The sequence below is a fragment of the Hyposmocoma kahamanoa genome, unplaced genomic scaffold, assembly GCF_003589595.1.
Source record: "Hyposmocoma kahamanoa isolate Upper Pololo Valley unplaced genomic scaffold, ASM358959v1 92, whole genome shotgun sequence".
Lineage (NCBI taxonomy): Eukaryota > Metazoa > Arthropoda > Insecta > Lepidoptera > Cosmopterigidae > Hyposmocoma > Hyposmocoma kahamanoa.
The window spans coordinates 13,429,673-13,455,152 of NW_020654748.1; the positions used below are offsets into that span (position 1 = coordinate 13,429,673).

Below are 25,480 nucleotides of genomic sequence, written 5' to 3' on the forward strand. Positions count from 1 at the left end.
TTAAAATCAGTTACCAGAAAGTGCGTGAATCCGGTGTCATCCTCTAGTTTGCCACTATAAGTGAAATATTTTCTTTAAATTTAAATGGGACCAAAACTGAGGTATTCTTGCCAACAAAAAAGACAATCATCAAAATCGGAGTAATCGAGTAATATACACAAAAAAATCCTATCGAATTGAGAACCTTCTCCTTTTTTAAAGTGGGTTAAAAAGGGAATGTCAAACAAAAATCATATTTCAAAACAAAGTAACCAAAATTAATTTTCAGAGATAAGATAATACAGATCATGTAACTGATTGTTGTAGGTGTTATCTCTAATTTTAATACTTAGGATTATGTGAATTTGAACTGTTGTACAATGACGAAAACAAATTTACATAAAAGTTACTTCTGTTTTTAAATACGTTCCCTAGATTAAGTACAACCAAAATTCTATCATCTTATTTACTGCATAATTCTCACTAAATAATCAATACATTGTTACCTTCCTTTATGTTATCGGCTAACCTCCAATGCATACGCCAATGTAGCTTACATTATACTCGCGGGTGGTGTAACCAGCCTAGATATAAATACAGAGCAATACTGCAGCGGGCAACAGTGTCAGTTCTCCTGTCAGCCGGACTGAAGAGGAAGAAAGTGACCTAGTAAAAATGCGTGCTTTCCATGTAAGTGTGAGACGACCTTTAATTGAACGTATGTTTATAGTGTGAAGTCGTAGTGTAAAAAAAAATTGTGTTATTTTTAATATTAATGAATTGCAAATGCACCTATCGACTGTAATTTTTAATCGAAATTATCGGATATATGTATTATATTGTTTTCCTATGATATATAATAGTGCAGTGAACTTTGTGTTTGTTGTTGTTGATAGAGAATATTAAAATAAAATCAAAAGATTTTTTTTTAATTATTGACGGTATTGAATTTCTGAAATGTACGATAAAAATATCCTTCAATAATTTCTATCCTATTTTACGTTCAAAAACTTTATTCCTTCGCATAAAAAAGTTTGATTTATAAAAAAAAGAAATACTTCAACAGTTATTCAATTCTCGTACGATAAAGAAAATGTCACAGAAGAAATTTCAGTAAGGTGATATCATAGAGGATGGGTGATATCAGCATATTTAATTGGAATAGTTCCCAGAGTTCCATAACAACTGCAAGTCAATGACGCTCAAAGCTCTATATACAAGTATTGACCAGAGGAATAAGAGTTAGGAATGGAAAGATAAACGGTGAACGCAGTGGTTCCATTGCCTTTAAAGATGGTAAAATGTTATACAATATTGGCTTTTTTCACATATAAGTTGTTTTTTTTATAATATCAAGCGAAGGGACGGTCGTGCGTCTGATGGTAAGCTACACACCTGTCATAATAGTTGCAGTCTCACTCAGAACTTTAAATCCCAAAAATTCTCCCTGAAACATAAGTTGACAAGTCCCATGTGCCAGTAATTTCAACAGCACCATTACCCTTCAAAACCGGCACAAAGTAATGCTTGGTGGCAGAAATAGGGGGCAGTACTACCCTGGACGAACTCTTTCACAAGGAGATCTACTGCTACGTATAAGTGATGCAGCTATGCGTTTTGTAGCATTAATTTATTTCAATCAAAACAGACTAGCGCTTGTTTAAGTTTAAAAAAGTATTTCTAGAAAATGTTGTGTAATTATTTTTAAATAATAATTAATAAAACCAAACTTGCAAAAATATGTTTTTGTACAACAAAGACTTTAGTGCCGTGATCTGTACGGAATCTGTTAGACGCGCACAATAAAAAAAATCACATAATGTCGTAATGTACGAAAATGTACAAAGTTTATTGATAGCAAGCAAAAAGCCATTTTTACAATTATTTCATAGAATTTGGATTTCTCGAAGATTGTATAAAAAAGCCGTGATAGGGTAGAATCCCCATGGTGGTATATACCTATTATATCAATTTCTAAATTACAAACATTTGTTAATGTCTAGTAGTAATATCTCTAGGAAAACCTCAATCTTGAAGTTTTTCCTGCGACTTTCTAATTCCAGATTTCAGATGAAATCTGCATGTTGCAGAAGATTGATAAGTTCCTAGCCTGCCGTGTCTATGGCCTAAGCACTCTCTTTGGAAGAGACCTGTGTCTAACAACCGGACGTATAAAGGGTGGTTGATGACGACACAAATTAATTCATGTGTACCTTTCTGAGACAAGTAATGTTATTATTGTAACAAAATCATCAATCATTAGGCCGCTGCCCTCGTTACGAATGAAAAACTCGTTCTGCCTTATTACACTCAAGAGTTGCTCATTGTTATAAAAATTATAGCGTCTAATATTATAAAAAAACGCAAACTTATAAGATCATTAGATCTTACTAAGGAGTAATCTTGTATAAAACTAACAAGGTAAGTTATTTCATATACTCGTATATGACAGGAATACTTTTGGTCTTATTTAAATACTGCTTATTTTTGTAAACATGGTTTATGGAGGTATCATTATATTTTACAGCCTAAAGCGTCATACTATTTGGTACGATTAATTTAACATCAAATTATTGAACATTGCTTTCGTTTAATGTCTCAAAAGGGTTTTTCAATATCCTGGTGGTAAGCGATATGCCTATCCATGACAGTTGAGGGGCACTGGGACGTAAATTGATAATACTCATGTGCTTGTAATTTCGCCAGCAAACTTACCCTTGAAAACAGGAATGCAGTAATACTCACATTACTGCTTGACGGTAGAAACATAAATAAATAACGCACACACTCAACATAGCCCCGCACTAGGGAAACCCTGTGTCGCGGGTGCCATGGACACACATATAGACAGCCACAAATTACACCCAAACTCACGAGAGAAATAAATGTAGGCCATACAAACATCGTCCCCGTCGTGCCACGAGTGCGGCGCTGCGGATGACACCGCGCAGCACACCCTAGAGGTGTGTAGCCGGTGGGATGAGCAGCGCCGCACTCTGACGGGGACTGTAGGGCAGGACCTCTCGCTGCCGAGTGTGGTTGCCGCCATGCTCGATAGCGAGGAGTCCTGGGAGGCGGTGGCCTCCTTTTGCGCAGAGGTTATGTCGCAAAAGGAGGCCGCGGAGCGGGTGCGCGAGGACGCGGCAGACGCGCACCCGCTCCGGCGCAGACGTACGGGGAGAAGGCGAAGGCAGTTCGCTGCTCGCCTGATCCCCTAGTGAGACCAGCGGGCTCTGGACAGGGACTCCGGAGTCTGCATTGCACGGCCTCACTCGTCTGGGGGGCGGGTCGGAGGACAACCGACTCGCCCCTCCGTTGGCGCGGGAGCCCTGGCGTAAGCTAGGGCGGCCGGGCGGCGTCGTGGTGAATGTTCACTGATCCCACGGCGCCGACTCAACCGGCGAGAGGGAAACCCGGGGGGGTTTTAGTGGGGTAGGCCCTCCAGCCTGGAGGGAGAGTCCCCACATAACCCCTGAGTCTCCCTGGGCTCAGGGGATCCATAAAGATTTCCCCCCGACAAAAAAAAAAAAAAAGAAAAAAAAAGGCCATACAAACATTTCTCCCGGCCCGGGAATCGAACCTGGGACCTCTGCGTGGCAGTCCGGCATGGTAACCGTTCGGCCACGGAGGCAGTTAAATAAGTAAGTAATTGTGAAATAAGTAAGACGGTAATACTTCCTTGGACGAACTCTTTCACAACTGCTACTAAAAATACACCAAATGACACCATAGTGAGAGACAAAAGTGTCATAAACTTGGTAGTTTTTAAATAATACGACGTAACCTTAGGGCTCCTTAGAGCTACTTGTGAAAGTGTTCGTCCAGGTAAGTACTGCTACCTTACCTATTTCTGCCGCCAAGCAGTAATGTCAGCATCACTGTGTTCCTATTTTGAAGGGTAAGGGTACTGGTGAAATTACAGGCACATGGAACTTGTCAACTTATATCTCAGGGTGACGGGCGCAGTGGCAATACCCCTTAGATCTTTGCTATTTAAAGCTTACCAACAGGCGCACGACTAGTTCGTCCCGTCACTTGATATTATAAAAAAGCCTTTTGAGAAATGAAATTAAAGCCGTGTTCAGTGATTTGCTGGTAAATTAATAGTATGACGCTTTAGGCTGTAAAATATAATGATATCTCCGTAAACCATATTTACGAAAATAAGCAGTATTTAAATAAGACCATTTTTTCGACTACTACTATTTTAGCATTTGAATTAAAAAGGCAATATACGGAAGGCTATGTTATTATATTTTCGAACAATCGCCTAGATTTCTCTTCCATGTGATTTAATACTTTTTTTATTAAATAGTTAAAGTCTTAATAATGGAATATTTAGAAAATCGATCGTAGTCGTATGGAAATACATAAAACTGATTCACTAAATGACATAGACGCAATATATACCGTAACTATGGGAAGCCACCATTACCAAGTAAAACCTTACTACGGAAATTGTATAGAATTATTAGCTAACATTTCCTGCGTTTGTTTTGCCCTATTGTTCTAGTTTTATTAAACATCGGTTTTCTTCATACTGATTTTATTAAGAGATAGATTTTGATGTGTGTTTTCTGGGATATGTTGAACGCATTGTTTCTTTAAGAATCATGAGTGACCTTACGATGTAGTGGATCTTATCGTCGTGTTATGAAGCATTTGTATAGTAATGTTAGAGCTGTTAAATAACCATTGTTGCAAAGTCAAGGTTAAGTTCCAAGTATTATGAAATATGTGCATTTTATGGGTAAAAATAGTAAATAATCATTAAAATATTTTTTAATTTAGGTATAAATCCATTATATCCAATTTGATATTACATTACAAAACATTTATATTTAATTGTATAGACAGAAAATTATTATAAATAAAGTAAAAAATTATTATATTCATTGTACCTTGTACTTGTATCTTAAATTTAATTTAGGTTGCACTGATAATTAATTTATATTTTAAAAATTAAGTAGCATATAGCGCGTACTGTCCTCATACCAATATTTATTTGCCTAATCGTTCACTCTTGTAATGTGTGTAATTTATTTGGATCTGATCTTTTTATAATGAATACGCATATCATTTTGATGAAGCTAATTGATATTATATAAATATATATATATATATGGCTATCTCACGTGATATTACGAGATGTAAATAGAATTTACATTTTCAATATTATTGTATAACACTATCTGATTTCTATAGTCATTAACATCATCGCTAGTATTGAATTATCCAATCGAATTTGACTACTTGGTACTTGGTGTAACGGGCTAGTTTCCGTAACTCGACGTCGAGGCGCCTATTTTGCGTGTGGTCTATTTGACTATTTTGAAATTATAATTATCCCATTCATTGTCTAATGACGCAATTACTCCATTAAAGCCTTTTTTAAATATGATTTCAGGTATTCGTATTTGCATCAGCCTGCGCCGCAGCTAACGCAGGCTACATTGGGAGCTATGCTGGCTACAACCAGCTAGGTGCTGGCTACGTAGACGCAGGACATGGACATGGGGACTACTATGTAAGTACCATTTTTCAAAGGCCTATATATCTTTATTATTGTTCTAGTCCCAGTGATCTGTGTTCTCATAGTTCAGGGAACATTCTACTTTAACAAACAGGTGTAAACAGGTATAATTATCTGGCATATTGATTTACTCTGGCATACTGAATTGACAAATACGTCAATGATATTGGATACATATGGCAATTATCTTGATCAGCGACCTGCAACTGCGATAAATAAACTTAAATACCAAAATTATTGTTTCCGCTAACAGTTAACAAATAATTACAGAAATATGTAATTGCAAAATGTAAATAAAGCCGCACTTCAAGCTGTGTTCCCAACTTTTGAACACCGTACATTGCATTTACTTGTTGAGCTGGGCACCTGAAAGCATGTATCTCTTATAATTTTGAATTTGTTCCCCAATGACATTACCAATGTACCGTGCGAGTCTGTGACACGCATTACTTCCTGTTTTTAAAATTTGCATCTTCCACTCTGTGGACACAATTTCACGTATAATATTAAGTGCAAACACCATGACTGCTTGCCTCACAATCATAATGGTAGTGATATGCCTTGATGCAAGTTCGTTGCGGTTAATGGTCGATGTGGTTGGATGTAAGTACGGAAATAGATTGCGACAGAGTATGGAATAATAGACGTACTTTTGTTGGAAAAGGATTTTGTGTCACGTCCGACAGGATACTTCTGACTTGTACCTACCTATGTTATTATACCATGGCATACTAATTTATTGTAGAATGAATGAGTGTAATTCTTTCGTTGATGTCTTTTGTACGGGAAATATGTTGCTTCTGCGTAGCTATTAGCAACTGTAGTATAATTATGTAATTAATTGATATATTTATTATTTCAGGCGTATCCCAAATACACCTTTGATTATTCAGTAAATGACCCTCACACCGGTGACTATAAAAATCAATGGGAAACTCGTGATGGTGATGTCGTTAAAGGTAAGATAAAAAAATTTAATCTTATTCTCCTTTGTAACAATATGAGTTTGTCTCTGGTACATTCAATTCATGGTAATTCAATGGTATTTGTAGACGGAGATTACTAGAAAATTTTTGTTTTGAGAACGCATTAAAAGAAATGTTCTAAGTTAAGCTTGAAAAGTTTAAAATTTTTTAAATTTTCAAGTAATTTTAAACAAAAATGCTGAAATGAATGTTCCAAATATTTTTCAAAAGATTCACAAACATGGGTATGGGTAGCCATAAAAGCTAATCTCGGGTAGCTGGCTGTACCATCTAAATCACAAAACCGTTTATAAACAAAATAAACGACATCAATATCGATTTTATTTTGATAAGCGCGCCATCTATGGATCTGCTGAGGAACTACAAAAGCCGCTGTTCTACTTTCAGGCTCATACTCACTAGCTGAACCCGACGGTACTACTCGCATCGTTGAATACACCGCTGACAAAATCCACGGCTTCAATGCAGTCGTGAAACGTATCGGTCACGCTCACCACCCGCAAGTCTACGGTCACGGAGATTACTACGGATACCACTAGATGCCGTTACTGTTTAATAATAAATAGACTATAGTTTCCAAATCGAATTATAGACGGCATTGTATATATTTTCAGCCGTGCTCTAGTATCTTTACGGAACATTTTACACAAGCATGTGTTAGTGATGATACATGAACATGTTATAAGGATTAATTATATATATATATATCACTTAATAGTGAGTTTATATAAAAACAATATTATTACAAGTTTATTGTGGGAAAATATTTATATTGACGTATTGAATAACTTTCTACATATTACAATTTAAAATGGTTGACAATCGATTAAATGTTCTTGTTATTTTGTGATACAACACAGAATAAAATAAAAATAACTCAAAAGTTTACAAGTGTTTTTTCTAACCAGTTTTCATCGATAATATCATCGTTTTCATCGACAGTTTCACCTTCCACAAAGTGTACAAAGTAACACAATATTCCAGTAAGGTAAAAAAGACAATAAAAGCAGAAAAAATTATAAAAACAAAAATATGACATATGAATATATAATAGCAAATTTATTGACCGTTAATTTGTTTTTCCTGTTCAAATGTACCATCGCCATGACAGTATACAAAACAAAAAAGCTTTAAGCTTTTGCACTACTGTAAGCATTTGAATTTTGTGTAGGTAAGGTAGTGACCGGTTGCTTCTTAATTCAGAGTTCAACAGTTCGAATCCCTTTAACCGCGTGTACATATATATAATTTCTAACTCACGTATATTTATAATTTTACAAACTAGTGGAGTAATTTCACAAAAAGTAATAGATATTTTTTTTTTATACATGACAGGCAAGTGACACCACTCCACCTGATTTTAAGTGGAAAGTGGTATCCAAACGCGAAGGAACCTAGTGCAGCGATGAAACCCTCACTGCACTAGCCACCTCCACCCTGCCTGCCTACAATATGCCTTACCATATAGAATATCATTTTAATATAAATTTAATCACAAATATAATAAATTTAATGTTCGTAACATTTGTGAATATTTGTTAGCAACGCCTCTCACTGACGGACAGTGAAGGAATACAAAGAAACCTTCTTCGACGTAAATCCACAACCCTTGGAACATTTGTGAACTCTCCAACCTGCATTGCGCTATCGTGAAGGACTATAATCGAAACCCGCTTCTTAGACACCCGTGATGAACACTCGGACCTATAGTGAGATGACAATGACAATGATAACAAAACCGCGTTGTTTTGCTTGAAACGCAGTTGTTTGAACGATTCCATTATACTTTTTATAAAACCTTTCTTACTCAAAACAAGAGAAAAACTTTCTATATGATACGTATCAGTTTCACGTACAAACAATAAAAATTCGCAACAATCTAAGTAGACGCAATTTCCATTATGCACATAATCGTTTAACTTAAGAACTAGACTTCCTAACTAAGCCAACTTTCCTTTGTAATAATGACAGAAAGTAGCCTATTGTTTATTAAAGTTAACGCAATTGATTTAAGTGGTACAATGAAAAAAGGAATTAATGTTAATACGCTGTAAGAGATTAGTATCGTTATTTTTAACAATGTTATTTGTGCGAACGCTTGTTTTATTATACGTATTGTACGTCTTATCGTTTTCCGGGACAAATGGAAAGTTAAGTATAATAGTGAACTGTACTTGGAATTTTTGTAAAATCATGTTTTTGACAAAGAAACGTACTACTATTTTAAATTCTTTAGCAAACAAATATTTTCTTTATCTTATTTAATCTAATCTTATCATAGTGGTAGTAGAGCTCGTTGTGAAAGAGTTCGTCTAATAGAGCCACCTTACTTATTTCTGCCACCAAGCAGTAATGTTAGCATTACTGTGTTCCGGTTTTGAAAGTTAAGGATGCTGGTTAAATTACGGGCACATGGGACATGTCAACTTATGTCTTTGGGTGTCAGGCGCGGTGTTAGTACCCCTCAGATCTTAGCGGATTCAAAGTTCTGAAAGTTCTGGCACTGCAACTATTATAGACAGGCTTGTAGCTTACCATCAACAAGTAGTGCGTCTGCACTACTTGTTCATCCCGTCACTTGATAATATAAAAAAGTCTTTAAATTCAGTTACTAGAAACTATTGAGAAATTTGTGTAATGTTTGGTTATCTTATATTTATTTTTTTATGATACCTAGTGACGGGACGAACAAGTCATGCGCCTGGTGGTAAGCGACACGCCTGTTTATTACAGAAAAGAAAAAATGAAAATCCAGTTGTATTCTTAAATAGTAAACTTTGTATAGTCATTGCCTTCTTCTTAACACACATACATGTGTGTACATTTTACTGTAATAAATATATAATGGTATTTGAGATTTTTTGCATGAATGTATTAAAGTAATTTATTTATCAAGCAAATATAGATTTCTGCAATTTACTTCTACAATAATATTTTACTGCACAAAAATTATTATAATACCAGGATATTTAAACTGTAGTTGTATTAAAGTACACAACAAAGAAAAGAAAGAATGGAAAATGAAAAGAAACTGAAAAAATAATAATTTGATGAAATTATTAATATTTATTGACAACTTCACGTTTAGCTTTTACAATCTGACACTTTATTATTTAATATATTTATTAGTTCATGAAAATGTCAATACACTATAATTGATATTAAAAGTAAAAAACTTCTATATTTCATCGTTAGTATAAAAATTATAAGTGATAACTTACTATGTCAAGATATTATTATCTTTAACATTGATAGATATTAAGGTACATTACAAAATATAACAATAAGTGTCTAAGATTACGTAAGATACTAAAAGTAAGTCTCAATTTTTAAGTTCTTAGGTTTTCACTACACACATTGGTAATGCAACTATATTTTTGGATCTAAATCGGGTATATTCGTTTTTCTAATAAAACGACGTCGAGTTCTTAGGTTTTCGCTATTGTTACACATAGGAAATGAAACTACTTTTCCGGATTTAAATCGCATATATTTGTATTTTCAACCATGACCATGGGATCTGTAAAGGGCCTGAAACGTCGTTTTTTTTTTAAATAACATATATACGCAATTTAAATCCGGAAAAATAGTTTCATTTCCTAAAACAACGGCCTTTGCGAGTCCCATGGTTACGGCTGAGAACATTTTGTAGTGTAAGTGTAAGCTTCTATTAGATCACAGATTATCTTAGATTTGAGAACTAAGCTGTTTTCGGTGTCATCATCATCATCAATCATATAAATGGTTGATGATGACGTATAAACGTTCCACTACTTGATACGGGTCTCCTCACAAGCGAGTGCTTAGACCACAGTCCGCCATGCCGGCCCAATGCGGGTTGGGTTAGACTTACTCTTAATCCGAGGGTTGTGAACGTGCAGGTTTCATAACGATGTTTTCCTTGACCGACATGCTCATAGTACATTTCAAATTAAATTTCGGACATAAATTCCAAGAAACTAAGAGGTGCGAGCCCGGATTCGAACCCGAGACCTGTGCTTAAGAGGCGGTAGTAATAGATGCAAATTAGTCTTTTTCTTTCACCTCTTTATACGACGGGACCCCCTACTGTTATTTTCATTCAAATAATTTGATTTAACTTTTGAATCGTTTATCTAGTATATTATATAGTCGTTTGCAGTTTGCTGCAAATTTACCGTTTTCGCGAGATTCGTTTCTGGCAGTGGAACATGTACGATTTTATACCAGACATTTAATCTAAAACGCAAACTAATGCCAATCGATAAATCTAGTACATTTATCAAAAGTAACGTGGACGTGGAATTTAATAGAGCCATAAATTGCACAGGCGCAATATATATTATACACGGATACATTCGCTTTCATTAATTAGCGTGCATGATACTTATTGATACGAGCATAGTTCACTTAATGGTTTCAAATGGTAGCAGCTGCACTTTTCGTTTTCGAGTGAGCTTTAGCATAAATAGTGCATTATATTTTCGTTGATGTATCTATCAGCAGCAAGAATTAATTTAGAAATACGTAGCAAAATGTTACTTATATTGCTTTGCCACTTAATTCTATTCGTCAACCTGTCAGTTCAATTCCGCCTTCATCATCGTAGGACTAGACGTAGGCTGGGCCACGACTATGTTGTGGATATTCCAAAGACTCGCTTATAGCGTTTCGCTTCCACATTTATATGGCGAACGGCAAAGGAGTGGAATTCCCTGCCCGCAGACTTGTTCACCGAACACTATAACTTGGGCCTTTTCAAGGCGAGAGTAAATAGGCACTATTTAAAAGTGCATGCTACATTGTCAACCTCATCGTCGCTTTCCATTAAGTCAGATGGAGGCCAAATGCATTATTTATTTACATATAAAAAACAAATACGTATATCGAGAAAAGGCTTTTGAATTGTTAGGAACGAAGCAATCTATTTACCTACGTTTACTTATATTTAAAGCTTCATGTCTTCTATCTCCTAATTTATCCCTGATTCTACTGCTCCCAATAAAGCTGACATTATAGAATAGACGTGGTGGTCTATCAACCTACAAGTATAAATATTTTATAACATCTTCGTAGTCATGGTCGTATCTCTTCATCTCTTAAAGCTATTACATGTTCGAAATTAAACCCTGTAACGTCAATGCAACTTAACTTACTTCACTAAGTGCATTATCTATTTTCATAATATTAAAGTAATATTATGGTACTTATATTTTCAACCTAATACGAACGTTGTAACCAAAATATCTGTGTTTTCCAAACTTTGTCAACCTCGGTGGCCTAACGGTTTGCACTGTGGGCGCTGGATGCGGATAGCCCGGGCTCGATTCCTAGTAGGACGAATTTAGGAGAAATAAACTTTTCTAAATTGATTCTGGTCTGGGTGTTCTGAGAAATGCCCCAAGGTGAACTCCGTTGCTCTGGTTTTCATAGTACTGGGAATTCCCTAGTTTGAGACCAGGCAATAGGTGATGTTGTCTGGCACTTTAAAAAAACTCAACATATTGTGATCTTTCTTAAAATATTATAACGGGAGTTATTTCTTGGTAAAGCTTTGTCTACTGAAGGAACTTTGTCTTTTATTCATCTTATGTTCTAAATAGCATCATAGTCTGTAGATATGAGAAAAGTTCTCCTAGGATTGCAAGTTTTTCAGAGTAGACCATTAGAATCCTTAGACATCATTCCAAAAATGAAAGAACATTTTTAAAAAAATATAATAGATACACGCTTGGCCACAATCTCACCTGACGTTAAGCGACGATGTGACTATGACATTCAACTTTTAAGTACATATTATACATAGCTTAGTCTTATAAGCACATGAAAACTTCTACCTAGTAATATATTTGTAAGATGCTAAAAGTAACAGATGAATAGGAGGTTTTTTCGTGTTACAAACCCAGTAGGATTTGTTTGGAACAAATTTTAATACAGCAAGAAAATATTACTGTTCCAAATAAAACTGACTACTGGATTTGTGTTTTTTCAAGATACTAAATGAACGAACAACTCGTGTGCCTGATGTTAAACGACACGCCTGTCGATAGGAGTTTCAGTGCCACTCAGAGTTTTAAATCACAAAGATCTGAGGGGCACTGCCACCACGTCCATCACCCTAAGACATACGTTGCCAAGTTCCACGTGCTCGTAATTGCACCAGCACCCTCATCCTTCAAAAAAAAAGGAAAAGGAAGGATAATCAGAAATGCTCACTACACACACAAAAACAGACAAGGTGGCAGTACGTCTCTGGACGAACTCTTTGACAAGGAGCTCTAAAGCTACTAAAACGTTCGTTCGATGTATGTACCGTACGTGTATGATAGTAACTTTTGTCATTTTATAATTGTTACTATTGTTACTAAACTACTTAGCACCCTCTATATAAACAGTAGAGAAAATTTTTGCAACAAAAGGCCTTGATAATCGGATCGTTGAATTTTTACCTACAAATTTTTCGTGATATTGCATTTGCATAGTGATTTCCGTAACATCATTATATTATAGTATAAATTAATGTTCATCTGCGTAACCATTAGATACAGTCATAGTTAACAATAAACTTCAATGAAACTTTTAGTCCGATTAAATAAACTCTTCATGTATATATGTATTAAGAATGAAAGTCATAAAGGAAGTTGAGTATATCAGTAGAAAATAAGTACATCCGTGATTAACCTGTGATTAAAAGCAAATGCATTCTAGATGAGCTATCGTACATCAAAATGCGTGTATGTATTCCCAGCGACTAGTTGGGAGGTGTAACAGTGTGTGTTTATAAATGCATATAGGTAACTGCCCCGCATAGCGCGTCTTCATACAGCCCCAACCTTGGCAATGATTCACACTATTTTCTTCTAATAATACTTGAAAATTTCACATTTTACAAAAAATATTATGTAATGGTTCTATTTCGGTGTCAGTGATATTGCGGCTCAAGCTGGATGCGAAATTAGTTTGTGATCATGGATAAATTTTTAGCTCTATTGGTAAGTGAATTTCATAAGCATTCCGAATTTCACTTCTTTTGTATTTGTGTTAATAAAATAATATTTTTATACAATTGTAGGTCCTCTTTGCAAGTCTTTCAGTATTAAGATGTCAAGAAGAGGAAGCAATAGGCGGTAGTGCAGAAATTCCAACTTCAACAGTGAGTAAACATTTTTTTTTACTTTCTCTGTCACTCAGTCTTAAAAGATTAATAGGATAGGAAGCCACATTCATCAACTTCGGCATTAATTAAATGCAAATAAATTCAATTGTTTTTATTTTGAATCTCATGTTTAAATTAATTAATTTGTTTATGTGTGATATTTTAATTTTATAGTTAAGTATACTTTTTTAGATTTTGTTGTATTCTTGCAATTCAATTTATAGAAGTGGGTAGGCACTTCGTAAGACGCAAACGAGTTTTCCAACTTCATTTCGAGCTCTTTTTAAGGTTTTTATTGCGCTACCATTTTTGCAAAACTTTTAATAGTAAAAAAATAAATAAACAGATAACGTATATAGTATTTGTATATTTTAAGGAAAGAAATTTTAACTTTGTTCATAGTAAAATATAAGAGAGGTTTTATAATAACCTAAGGGTGGCTTCCACTACCTAAAGATGGCTTGCATTTGATTTAACATGTACTTAACCAATTTAAAATGCTTAAATAAAATTAACAGCTTGCATAACAAAAATTAAGTTTTTTAATATATTTAACGAACTCAAAAAGATAATTAGAAATAGATGGCAGTTAAGCGTACTAAAATGTATATAAGGACTGTGCGTTTTTGCAAATTATATAAAATAGTTGTCATCATAGAAAATATCGAGTTCTTAGGTTTTTGCGATTGTTACAAATAGGAAATGAAACTATTTTTCCGGATTTAAATCGCGTATATTTGTTTTTTCAAACAAACCAACAAACTAGGTTTGTTTGAAAAAACAAATATACGCGAACAAACCAACCAACAAACAAACAAACCAACAAACTAGGTTTGTTTGAAAAAACAAATATACGCGATTTAAATCCGGAAAAATAGTTTCATTTCCTATCATAGAAAATTTTACATTTCTTTAAGTTTTTACTTCGCCAGTTGATGAATGACGATCAAGGTTTCCGTTGCATGCCTAATTTTAAGTGTCAATTTGCAATCTTTTGCAAAAAGGTGTTATATGCGTTTAACTAGTTTTATTTAGCAGTGAATTAAATCGAATGTTATGCAAGCCACCCTAAGTATACTTTGGTTGTTACAAAACGGCTCTTAAATTTATACCTATGGCGGACATTATAAAAGAACAAATTACGCCATACTTATGCGGGTTAATTAAGGCACGATAAATACTGGAGCAAGGACGAAATTATTCGAATAAATAATTTTTCTGTTATATTGTTAATTAAATCAAATTATATATCATTTAATGAAATTATAAAAGGTAGCTAGCCGACAATGTTTAAGTTTCATATTTCTTGCTATTCGAAGCCTACAGTAATAGGTTGGTCTAAAACTCCGTATGATTTTTATTCTAACAACTAACTTTAAATAAATACGAGCTTTTTCATTTTATATTGTCATGTGTGATCATTTTAAAAATAATACGAGTTTGATCATAAAGGATGGAAACAAATTCCATAGTCTAAGTATACATAAGCGACTTTAAGGTTAAATAAAAACTTTTTCCGGAATTTATTTTTCTAAATTTAGAACTCCTTACTACTTTTTTTAAATTAGCGCGAAAATGAAAAGAAATAAAAAAATAAGATATATTTTTTGAAGATGGTGCAATCGGAACATCAAAACTTGTCGAATTATGATGATACGCATTATTGCCATCAAAAACTATAGTAATTAGGTTGGGATAGCGCAGCAATAGCCCACCTTCAGATTGGCACTTGTTTTTGTCTTTACAAAATTCTTCCAATAGATACTACTTTGATAAGGAAGCGATATATTTAATAAATACAGAAATCTTTATGATATGGGAATTTTAAAATTTAAATAATCTCAGTACAGAGTATTAAAAAAAACGACCTCAAATTTCGTGGAATTACATCTATTTGCCAAGTTTTATTGAAATCGGTTACCGGAAAGTGCGCGAAACCGATTTCATCCTCTAGTTTGCCACATTTGGAGGTGGAATATTTTCTTTAAATTTAAATAGGAGTAATGCTGAGGTATCCTCTATACAACAAAATAGAATCATTAAAATCGGTTCACAAATGCCGGAGTCGTTATCGTTATACATACATTCGAAAAAGTCGAATTGAGAACCTCCTCCTTTTTTGAAATCGGTTAAAGATTACCCAAAAGACGACAAAATACTGTAAATCGACTTGAACAAAATTTGATATTTTTTATATTTGTCATTTATATATCGATACTGCATGAACTTTTTAGCCTACATAATTTGAGCATTTAGATATATGACAATTATTATAACGTGTTTTGAGCCATATAACTTTTAAGACTCCCGTGGTTTTTCACATAATGATTTATCACTAATTATAAGTTCCTTACCACGATAAGAATTGATAAATAAGAAAAGTTATATTATGGTTATAAACTTGCAACAAATGATACTAATAATGTTAAGGTTATAGATAGATATTAGATAAAGACCGACAGAAAGATGAGCTCTTGCAATTTGTACAGATGCATGTTGTAGCTTTCTGTTTAACAATTGCACTAGGTATGTTTAATAAAACAGTGCGAGGACAATTCAACTCCTAAGTGTATTTATCAGTATAACTTTTTTGTATAAAAAAAAGATCTCCAAAGTTTTTTTATGATACAAAATGACGAGATGGACGTAGTTGTAGTAGCAGTAGAGCTTCTTGTGAACGAGTTCGTCCAATTTACCAATTGCTGCCGCCTAGCAGTAATGTGAGGATTGCGATTTGGAAGGGTAAGGGTGCTAAAAACTAAAACTTTTCAACTTATGTCTCAAGGTGACGGGCGCAACGGCAGTGCCCCTAAGCTCTTTGCGCTTTAAAGCTCTGAGCGGCACTGCAACATAGGCGTGTCGCTTGCTACTTGATATGATAAAAAAAAACGCGGAACTGGTGGTTTGCTTATCCGTGTTCACTGTGTTTGTTACCGGGATCTCCTCAACGGTAACTGAAACATGTGGAAGTCCTCGTCAAAATGAATCACAGGAGCCCAAATACACTGTTGAGGAGTTCCTAACATCTAACTGCCATTCATTGCCGTCAGCTCTAGCAACATAACATTTTATTTTCGTTGGAATTCAATACAATTCACTACCAAATTTTATAAGAGGGTGAACTTCAATAAACCCGATTCATCCCCTAATTTTCCATTCTCGGAGGTGGAATTCTTTTTAAATTTTTCTTGAATTATATTCAATTATTTTTGTGTGAAATTACTCCACTAGTTCATTATAATTATTAATATAAAGGTCGAACACTCAGAAAAAATTTCTTCGATCGGGCCGGATTCGAACCGACGTCTTCTAGCATACCGTGCCAAACGCTATACCAACTAAGCCACGGAACGAACCAGCGGACCTCACGAATTTTTCTGTGTTTGTTGTCGTGTATTTTTGGTTTTTTCAACGACTTTTTAGTCGTAGCGCCATCTATGAGAATGGAATCTTTTTCAATGGAATTTTTTTCTTTGAATCATCTATGGAATTTTTTTTCAAATTTAAAGGGAGACCTGCTAAGGAATTTCCTTTCCAACAAAAAAAAAATCGAAATTAGTTCCCATATGTCGGGGTAATTGCGTAACATAAACACAAAAAATAGTCGTATCAAGAACCTCCATCCTCCTTATTTGAAGTCGGTTCCCCTTACAAAAGACATGTGATCCATTGGACATTTGGAGAACACAACTGTTAATAACCATTATATTATATAATATTGTTTGCTATCATGTGTACATTGCTAGCTGTAATGAAAATACAGTTTCAAACAACATCGTAAAAAAGATAATATTCAAAACAGAAAGCAAGCAAAAACAATGTCTTTGACCTGTGTTATAAGGCGCAGAATCTCGAATTACAATGTACATATTAAGTGCATTTCTCGGTATATGAACATGATGTATTAATATCATGTAGTTATGTCACTGATTGAGCGCTGGACGTGTAATTTTCACTCGATTAATGTACATATACTATCGACTATCTTGTCGCGTTGCATGTAAAAATGTTCACTTTCAGGTGTTAAAGTGACAATTGTAAAAATAATGATACATGTTAACAGTATGGAAAGCGATAACTGCCACCTATAGACATTTACGGTAGTTGGGTTCCATATACAGCTGACGTAGTTTACCGGCTATAGGATATAAATCTTAGGTCTCCTGTAATATGAGCTATAGAAATTTGAGGCGACCGCGTAGGCCCAGCGGTTAAGTGTGCTTTATAATATATTCCATAAGTATTTGGTTTCCGGTTGAACCATTTTTTATGATACCAAGTGACTGGACGAACAAGTCGCACAACCAGGCTCGACGCGCCTGGTGGTAGACGACACGCCTGTCATAGCAGTTACAGTGCCACTCAGAGCTTTGAACCACAAGATCTGAGGGACACTGACACAGCACTTGTCACCCAGAGACGTAAGTTGACAAGTCCCTTGTGCCCGTAATTTCACCAGTACCCTTACCCCTCAAAACTGTTACACAGTAATGCTCTTATTACTGCTTATTCCCTGAACGAACTCTTTCACGAGGAGCTCTCCACTACTCCAGATCTTGCTACAAGCTCATTTGTTCCTGTGCCATCCTTCCCGAGTGAAAAACGCGAACCCATAAAATCTTGGAGCTAATTTTCGACTGACTCACGGAAACTAAACTGTTTTCTCTGTTAATAGGTGGTTACCAAATAATTTTGGTAATCGGTAAAATCTGAGTCAGGTGGGTATGGTGGATAGTGAAGAGCTTACAATCTAGAACTCTTTTAAAGTGGGAATGATTTCATTGGTAGTAAGCGCTCTGGCGTTATCGTGTAGAAGTAGTAGTATTTTTCCATGGTTTTGTAATTATTTTTTTGCTTGAGTTTTCGTTATTAGGATTACAATGACTCAGTACCACCCACACAGATGCATATTCCAACGTTTAAAATATGAATTAATATTCCGCAACACTTTAGAGTGAAACAAGTACGTTCTTATTAAAATACCGCTGCTACAGTTTATCATTGACGAAACCCACGTAACATGTCGCTACACAAAATACTTATCGAAAGTGGACGTTGAATGTCGACACGATATTGCTCAGGGCAAGTGTCGACCGCATTTTTAGACCTAACGACACGATTACGATACGATTTTCTTTAAAAATCTTGCAGTGCCACTCAGAACTTTAAATCGCAAAGATCTGGGGCCACTTAGCTCGTCGCTTTGAGACATAAGTTGAAAAGTCCCATGTGCCTGTAATTTCACCAGCCAGCACATTCTGCCACCTTACCAGCAGAAACAGGTAAGGTGGCAGAATCTTCTTGGACGAACTCTTGCACGAGGAGTTCTACTGCTACTTAGGGATTATTTAATGTAGTAGTTTTTGTTAAGTTGACAATTTTGGGATGCCAACCTACAAAAACCGAGAAATTAAATAACTTTAAAATTTGTTTTATACAAGTATATCTCGAGTACTTAATGCACATCCAGATGACTTGATGTGAATGCCTGGATTTGTTTTGCTTGTGCAGAATTACATTTAGGCAGTTGTTCCTTTCTTAATGCCATTTCTTGGGTTTGGTTCCCCGAGGTATTTAAGTCACGGTTCCAGGTCGTCCATCATACGTGACATTTGTAATTTTTTCCTATTTACAGACATTAGTATGTTAAATAACTACAGTCGTAAGTAAACCCATATTTGTATCTTGTTCCTTAGGCGAATAGCATGGAACTTATGACATGCCTTAAGCATATATGTCGATTTTTCATTAGTGTATTAAAAAACTTTCATGAACTAAGATGTTCGTATGCAGCAAAGTCATGTAAAGTCACACACCCGGCCCAAATGCAACCCTTTCAGGGGTAGTTTGTCCTTGAGATGTATTTTGAAGGGCCGCATACTCGCCCAAGCCTTACATATGCCCTCTTGAATTGAATCTTCTAAAATAAAGCGTATTAGATACAAAAATATTTAAGTGAAACATAAATTTAAAGAAAATTATGTCATGACTTGTAAAGCTTCTCTTTATGTGGTTCACCCACATTTCTCCATAACGACACAACCAGTTAGGCAGTAAAAGTACCTACTACTTGTCAAACTAGATTGTTGACTTTTTGTAAACCGAAAAGCGCATAATATTGCATTTTATATTTATGAAAATAAAACAATTTACTTATGTAATGATAGATTATTAATAAAAATTTAATCTGATTTTTTTTATTGCCACTTGATTAAAAAACGTTAACATTTTGCAAATGCAACTATTAACAATTTATTTTCATTATTTTAAACATGTCATTATTTTAATGCAAGCCATCTTCATCAAAGTCAAAAGACTTTGATGAAGATGATTTGCATTTCGTTAAAGAAATGAGGATGAATAATAAAATAAATTGCAACGATCAAAAACTTCTACAAACATCATTACCATTGAGTTTCTAATAGATTATCATCTGTCATAATAGTTTTTCAATGCGCTAAGATATTAGCAAGCAACATCGGCTTCAAAATCTCCACAACTTACATAACCTTAACACGTAAGCGGAAATAAGTGAAAGTGAATGATCTGTCATTGACATTGAGTTACTTACGATGCGCACGCGGTGCCGCAGCTGTTGCCGCCGGCTCATCTTGAACTTGAAGATTGCCGACAAGTGACATTTAGATGTTGTTTATAAATATTACCGTACTACTTGTTAAGTGACTCATCAATCGTGAATTATACAAAACTGATAGTATGTGCCACGTTTGCCACTCGTATATATTTACCTATAGTTTATGTTGAAAAAGAATCTCACGCCTTCTGATCCCATTAATTTTAAGTTGTTTGTTAATAAATGATAAATTTTGAAGAAAAATAAATGGAAGAAACATTGACTTATATTCAAAATAGTCGTAATTGAAGTCGTAGTAAGCATCAGTATTTCAAAATGTAACTTTGAAAGAAATTCGTTCTAAACTCGAAAATAAAATGTATATTATAGCAACATATCGCATTGATCATCGACACGATGTTATAAGGATTGAGCAATCAGGTCTTGATCAAGAATAATAGAAGCTGCGTGCGGCAACATGTCGGACACAGTGACGATACACATTTCGCTTCTCTAATTTTTATTGGCAGTACATACCAACATTATGCAAACGATTAAAACGCTCATTACTTATTCAGAATACTAGACTATAATAGGCAAGCATGCGATGAAATGTCATTATGAGTAAAATATTGAATTGACACACGCGAGCTATCGCCCCACACATTCACTCTCGGTTTTTTGCTATTCTAAATCATTACTAAGTAATTGAGTGCCGCAAAAAAATAATCGTTATTAATGTGCATTTGGCTTAAATTGTCTACAGGGAAATCCAAACTACTCGTTCAGCTATGGCGTGGCCGACGCTGGTACTGGAGACATTAAGTCTGTGTGGGAAACGAAAGAAGGTGACACAGTGAAAGGTATTTTTAATAATTAATTTTTTATTGAATTGATATTCAATTATTTTTTGTGAAATTACTCCACTAGTTTGTTATAATTATTAATACAAAGATCGAACACTAAGAAAAAACACTCAGAAAAAATTCCTTCGATCCGGTCGGATTCGAACCGACGTCTTCTTGCATACCGTGCCGGACGCTATACCAACTAAGCCACGGAACGAACCAATGAATGGACCTCACGAATTTTTCTATGTGCTTGCATCGTGTCTTTGTACTTGGTCTTTCAACAACTTTTTAGTCGTAGCGCCATCTATGAGAAATCTATGACAGATTTATCACCCAGTTAGTACCTTTACAGCTACCAGTCCTGGCGAGAGATGTCGCTATTCACTGTATTAATTAAATTTTTATTGAATTAATATTCAATTATTTTTTGTGAAATTACTCCACTAGTTTGTTATAAATATTAATACAAACATTGAACACTCAGAAAAAACACTCAGAAAGAATTCCTTCGATCCGGTCGGATTCCAACCGACGTCTTCTTGCATACCGTGCCAGACGCTACCACTACCAACTAAGCCACAGAACGAACGTGTTTTTTCTGAGTGTTCGATCTTTGTATTAATAATTATAACAAACTAGTGGAGGTATTTTTATGTTTATTTTATTTTTGTAGGTACTTATTATAAAAAAGTTAAATGCCATATCTTAGACTATTTCCTCATTCCAGGTCATTACAGCGTGGTAGAACCAGATGGATCTATGAGAACTGTAGAATACTCAGCGCATCCAAAAACAGGTTTCACAGCAGTAGTCAATAACGGAGGGGAGAAAATAGACCAACCCGAAAGTGGACGAAGTTTCGAAGATAAAGCCATGAGGGAGTATGGAAAGTTTGATTTTGGTGACGAACCAGAATTTGACTCATATTTGCCCCTTGACAATAAAAAGAAATCAAGACATCCATTTGACACTGAATTTAAGGACTACTCTTCAAAAAAACGACCTAAGTTTCCAACAGATTTGGAGTCCAGCGAGTTTTCTCACAGTGTATCTATAAAACACCCTCGTGATGAAACAGGGGCTGCAAGTGAATCCCACAGCCACTTTGGACTTGATATTGATCCAAATTGTAAACATAAACACAAACATTTCGGTGCCCAAAGCGCAGGCACCAATTTATACACTAATGTGGCCGACGGTGCAAGATATCCACCGTTACTGACAACTGACAGCTTTGTGCAACCGTCTACGCTCAATTTTGATAAATATATTAACCAATATGACTTTGGAAACAAATTACCAAAACTTGAACCTAATTTGAACTATGAGAAATTAGTAAGCCCTTACGCTTTAGCTGGAAGGATACCACCTTTAGAAGGTAGGTACCCGACTGTACAAGAATTTGAACTAAAAAATAGATACAGGTATCCGTTCGTTCCTGATATCCCATCTGTAGAAAGTGTATATGATGATGATGTGCCTGTTCGACCTAAGAAGAAATATAGACCTTATAAAGAATCTGACTATCGTTATCCAAGTGATGACCCTGAAAATTACTGGCCTAAAAAGAAAAGGAAGAATCCTCCGAGAGACAGAGACCCTGATCTTTCGGATGAAGATGACGAATACGAGCGACCATCTCGTTATCCTGACGATGACGACGAACAACCTACTCGAAATAGAGGCAAAGGCCCGAAAAAAGAAGTAATTCGTAAGATTATAAAAAAACGAAAGCCGGGCTTCAACATATTAGATATCTTGGATATTTAAGAATAGCGCTTAATACAAATTAGGTTACAGTGAATAGTACTCGCTTTGAAATGTTGTTGACATGATAATCACAATACGTGAAATGATGGTTTAGAGAAAGGATTTGCTCAAACTTCATTGTTATTTATTTTACACGAAAATTTATTTCAAATAGAACCTTAGTCGAGGACTAAATTATATCGAGTTCTTAGGTTTTCGCGATTGTTACACATAGGACATGAAACTATTTTTCCGGATTTAAATCAGTCAACCGTGACCATGGGACCTGTAAAGGGCCCGAAACGTCGGTTTGTTTGAAAAAACAAATATACGCGATTTAAATCCGGAAAAATAGTTTCATTTCCTAGAGGACTAAATTACCTACTCATCAGAATATTACCCACAAGAACTAGTTACCTTTTGAAAAGATAAGACAGTCTTATATTTTATATTACATGTACATTTTATTTATTTGTTAAACTATAATTAAGTTGAGTAAATGTGAAATAAATTGAAATTGGTAATAAATCCTTATTATTGAATACTCAATATAAAATAATTAAATACTGACAAACCTCCAAAGCTCCAGTAGCCTGCCTTTCGTATTTTACAATTTACAGGATACTTTTCATAGAATATAATATTTATACTTTAATCTTGCCTATTTCTTTCTGTCGTCGCTTAACCAGATCTGTCGTAATTTCATGAAGATCACGATTGTTTAAAGATGTTCAGTAAATGAGGTGCATGAGTAGGTAACTCATGAATCATTGAAATGAATATAAAAATGGCAAACATTTTTAGAAACTATTTATTTTACATATAATTTCAAAGATTTATATTAGTAATAGTGAATTCATCGAGAAATATAATCTGATACTTTATTGATCGGGCTATTCGATCTTGCAGTCGAGGTTTTTTCTAGATCTCAATAACGAATTGTCAGATAAGCGTTTATAAAATTGGGCCAAGAATGAGTGGACTAAGGTAAGTGGTCAATGACGTCGATGCTGGCTAACATAAATTTAGTTATAATTTTATTGCGTTACTCTCTTTTGTTGTCCATAAGAGAAGGACAGAAGAATTTATTTCAGTTTGGAGCTGGAAAATTAATCAAAGCTTAAGAAAACTACTTTACAAGCTTAGACAGCATGAATCCGCATCACGAGTAAATTTATAAAGTACAATTTTGTGGTTGGTGTCAAAAATTTACAACGCTAAATTAAAATTAAATCTTCTGTCACATCCGTGTTATTAAGTAGTTAACCAAAAGATGCATTGAACTTAAATTAAGTAATTAAATTAATCTTCGTTTGCTCAAATTGACATCAGTACCTATAAAGTACCTATAAAATTATAATATTATTACAGTTGGTTAAAAATATTGAGGTCGAATTAATGTGAAGTAAATAGTTGATGTGAAACTCGGAAATTCTATTACTAAATTAATACTGTTAACGTATATAGCATAGAAACATTTAGCTGAAGATCATGTGGGTAAAAGTATGAATAAAAACATACATTATATGCAGAAGCGACGCAACAACTTTACAATAATATTGTGATCATATTATGATCATATCTCATCTCCATCATACTCTCTTCATTAATCATACTCATAATTTAATTCACAATTTAGCATCAAAATATTATTTTTTTATACCAAGTGACGGAACAAACAAGTCGCGTGCCTTTTAAACCAGCACCCTTACCCTTCAGAACTGGAATGCAGTATGCTCACATTATTGCTTTTCGACCTAATGATCTGCCTTGATGAAAAATGTAGGCGGTCTCTATCAAAATAGCCATTATAGTTTTCTAAAAAAATAACGGTCAGGGTGCAGCTATTTCAAAATCATTCTAAGTACCAACAAATTAGACTTAGCCTTTTCCGAATACTCCACGATACAATAGAACAACAAAATTGTTTTAGCGCCAATTTCGTCGCCCGTTAATTATATTTAGTCAAAACGGTATCAGATATTATGCATGCGCCATAGTGATTGCGCAAAATGAATTACAATGATAGTGAAAGTGCAAAACGCAGAAACTGGAGCGAGTGGGAGTGGCTGCATTACCTCACAAGGACGTTCGGACAATTTTTATACCTATCCACATAATAAATCCATTTCGTTTATAGGCCTGACAGCTGTCAACATTCGGTAGAATATAATAGAAAATGTTGTTCCTTAAAAAATAAGTTTTAACGAAGTTTCTTTTTTATTTTGCTAGCGACTATCTGCGCAATACACCATAATATTATAAATAAATAATGCTTAACGCTATCATTTCTTAATATTACCTTTAATTAGGCTTATTAAAATTAGATATATATAAAAATATTAATAATGAAAAAATAATTAAAGATAGAAAATAACTAACAGATCAAAGGGTGCTACAGCAGGTACCTGCTGCTGGCAGTAGAGCTAAAAAGTTTGTCCAGAGAATGTGAGAATTATTGCATTCCGATTTTGAAGGGTAAGGGCGTGGTGAAATTACAGGCACATGAGGCTTGTCAACTTATGTCTCAGGCAGACGGTCGCAGTAGCAGTGCCCCACATCTTTGCGATTTATAGCTCTGAGCGGCACTGCAACTGCTATGGACGTCGTCGATTTGTATGTCCTGTTACTTAGTATCATAAAAAAATAAAAAAAAATAACAGGGGAGGTTTT

The 25,480-nt window shown here is 34.8% G+C and overlaps 2 protein-coding genes across 2 annotated transcripts; both read left to right on the forward strand.

The window, feature by feature from the left end:
- The first annotated feature begins 606 nt into the window (after window positions 1-606).
- LOC113236558 (cuticle protein 19-like) lies at window positions 607-7,202 on the forward strand. Its single transcript, XM_026472692.1, has 4 exons — window positions 607-669; window positions 5,387-5,506; window positions 6,375-6,471; window positions 6,886-7,202. The coding sequence occupies exons 1-4, from the start codon at window positions 655-657 to the stop codon at window positions 7,035-7,037; spliced, it is 384 nt and encodes a 127-aa protein (XP_026328477.1). The 5' UTR covers window positions 607-654; the 3' UTR covers window positions 7,038-7,202.
- Window positions 7,203-13,281: 6,079 nt separating this feature from the next.
- Window positions 13,282-23,044, forward strand: LOC113236512. Its single transcript, XM_026472619.1, has 4 exons — window positions 13,282-13,469; window positions 13,550-13,630; window positions 20,974-21,070; window positions 21,786-23,044. The coding sequence occupies exons 1-4, from the start codon at window positions 13,446-13,448 to the stop codon at window positions 22,826-22,828; spliced, it is 1,245 nt and encodes a 414-aa protein (XP_026328404.1). The 5' UTR covers window positions 13,282-13,445; the 3' UTR covers window positions 22,829-23,044.
- Window positions 23,045-25,480: the final 2,436 nt, after the last annotated feature.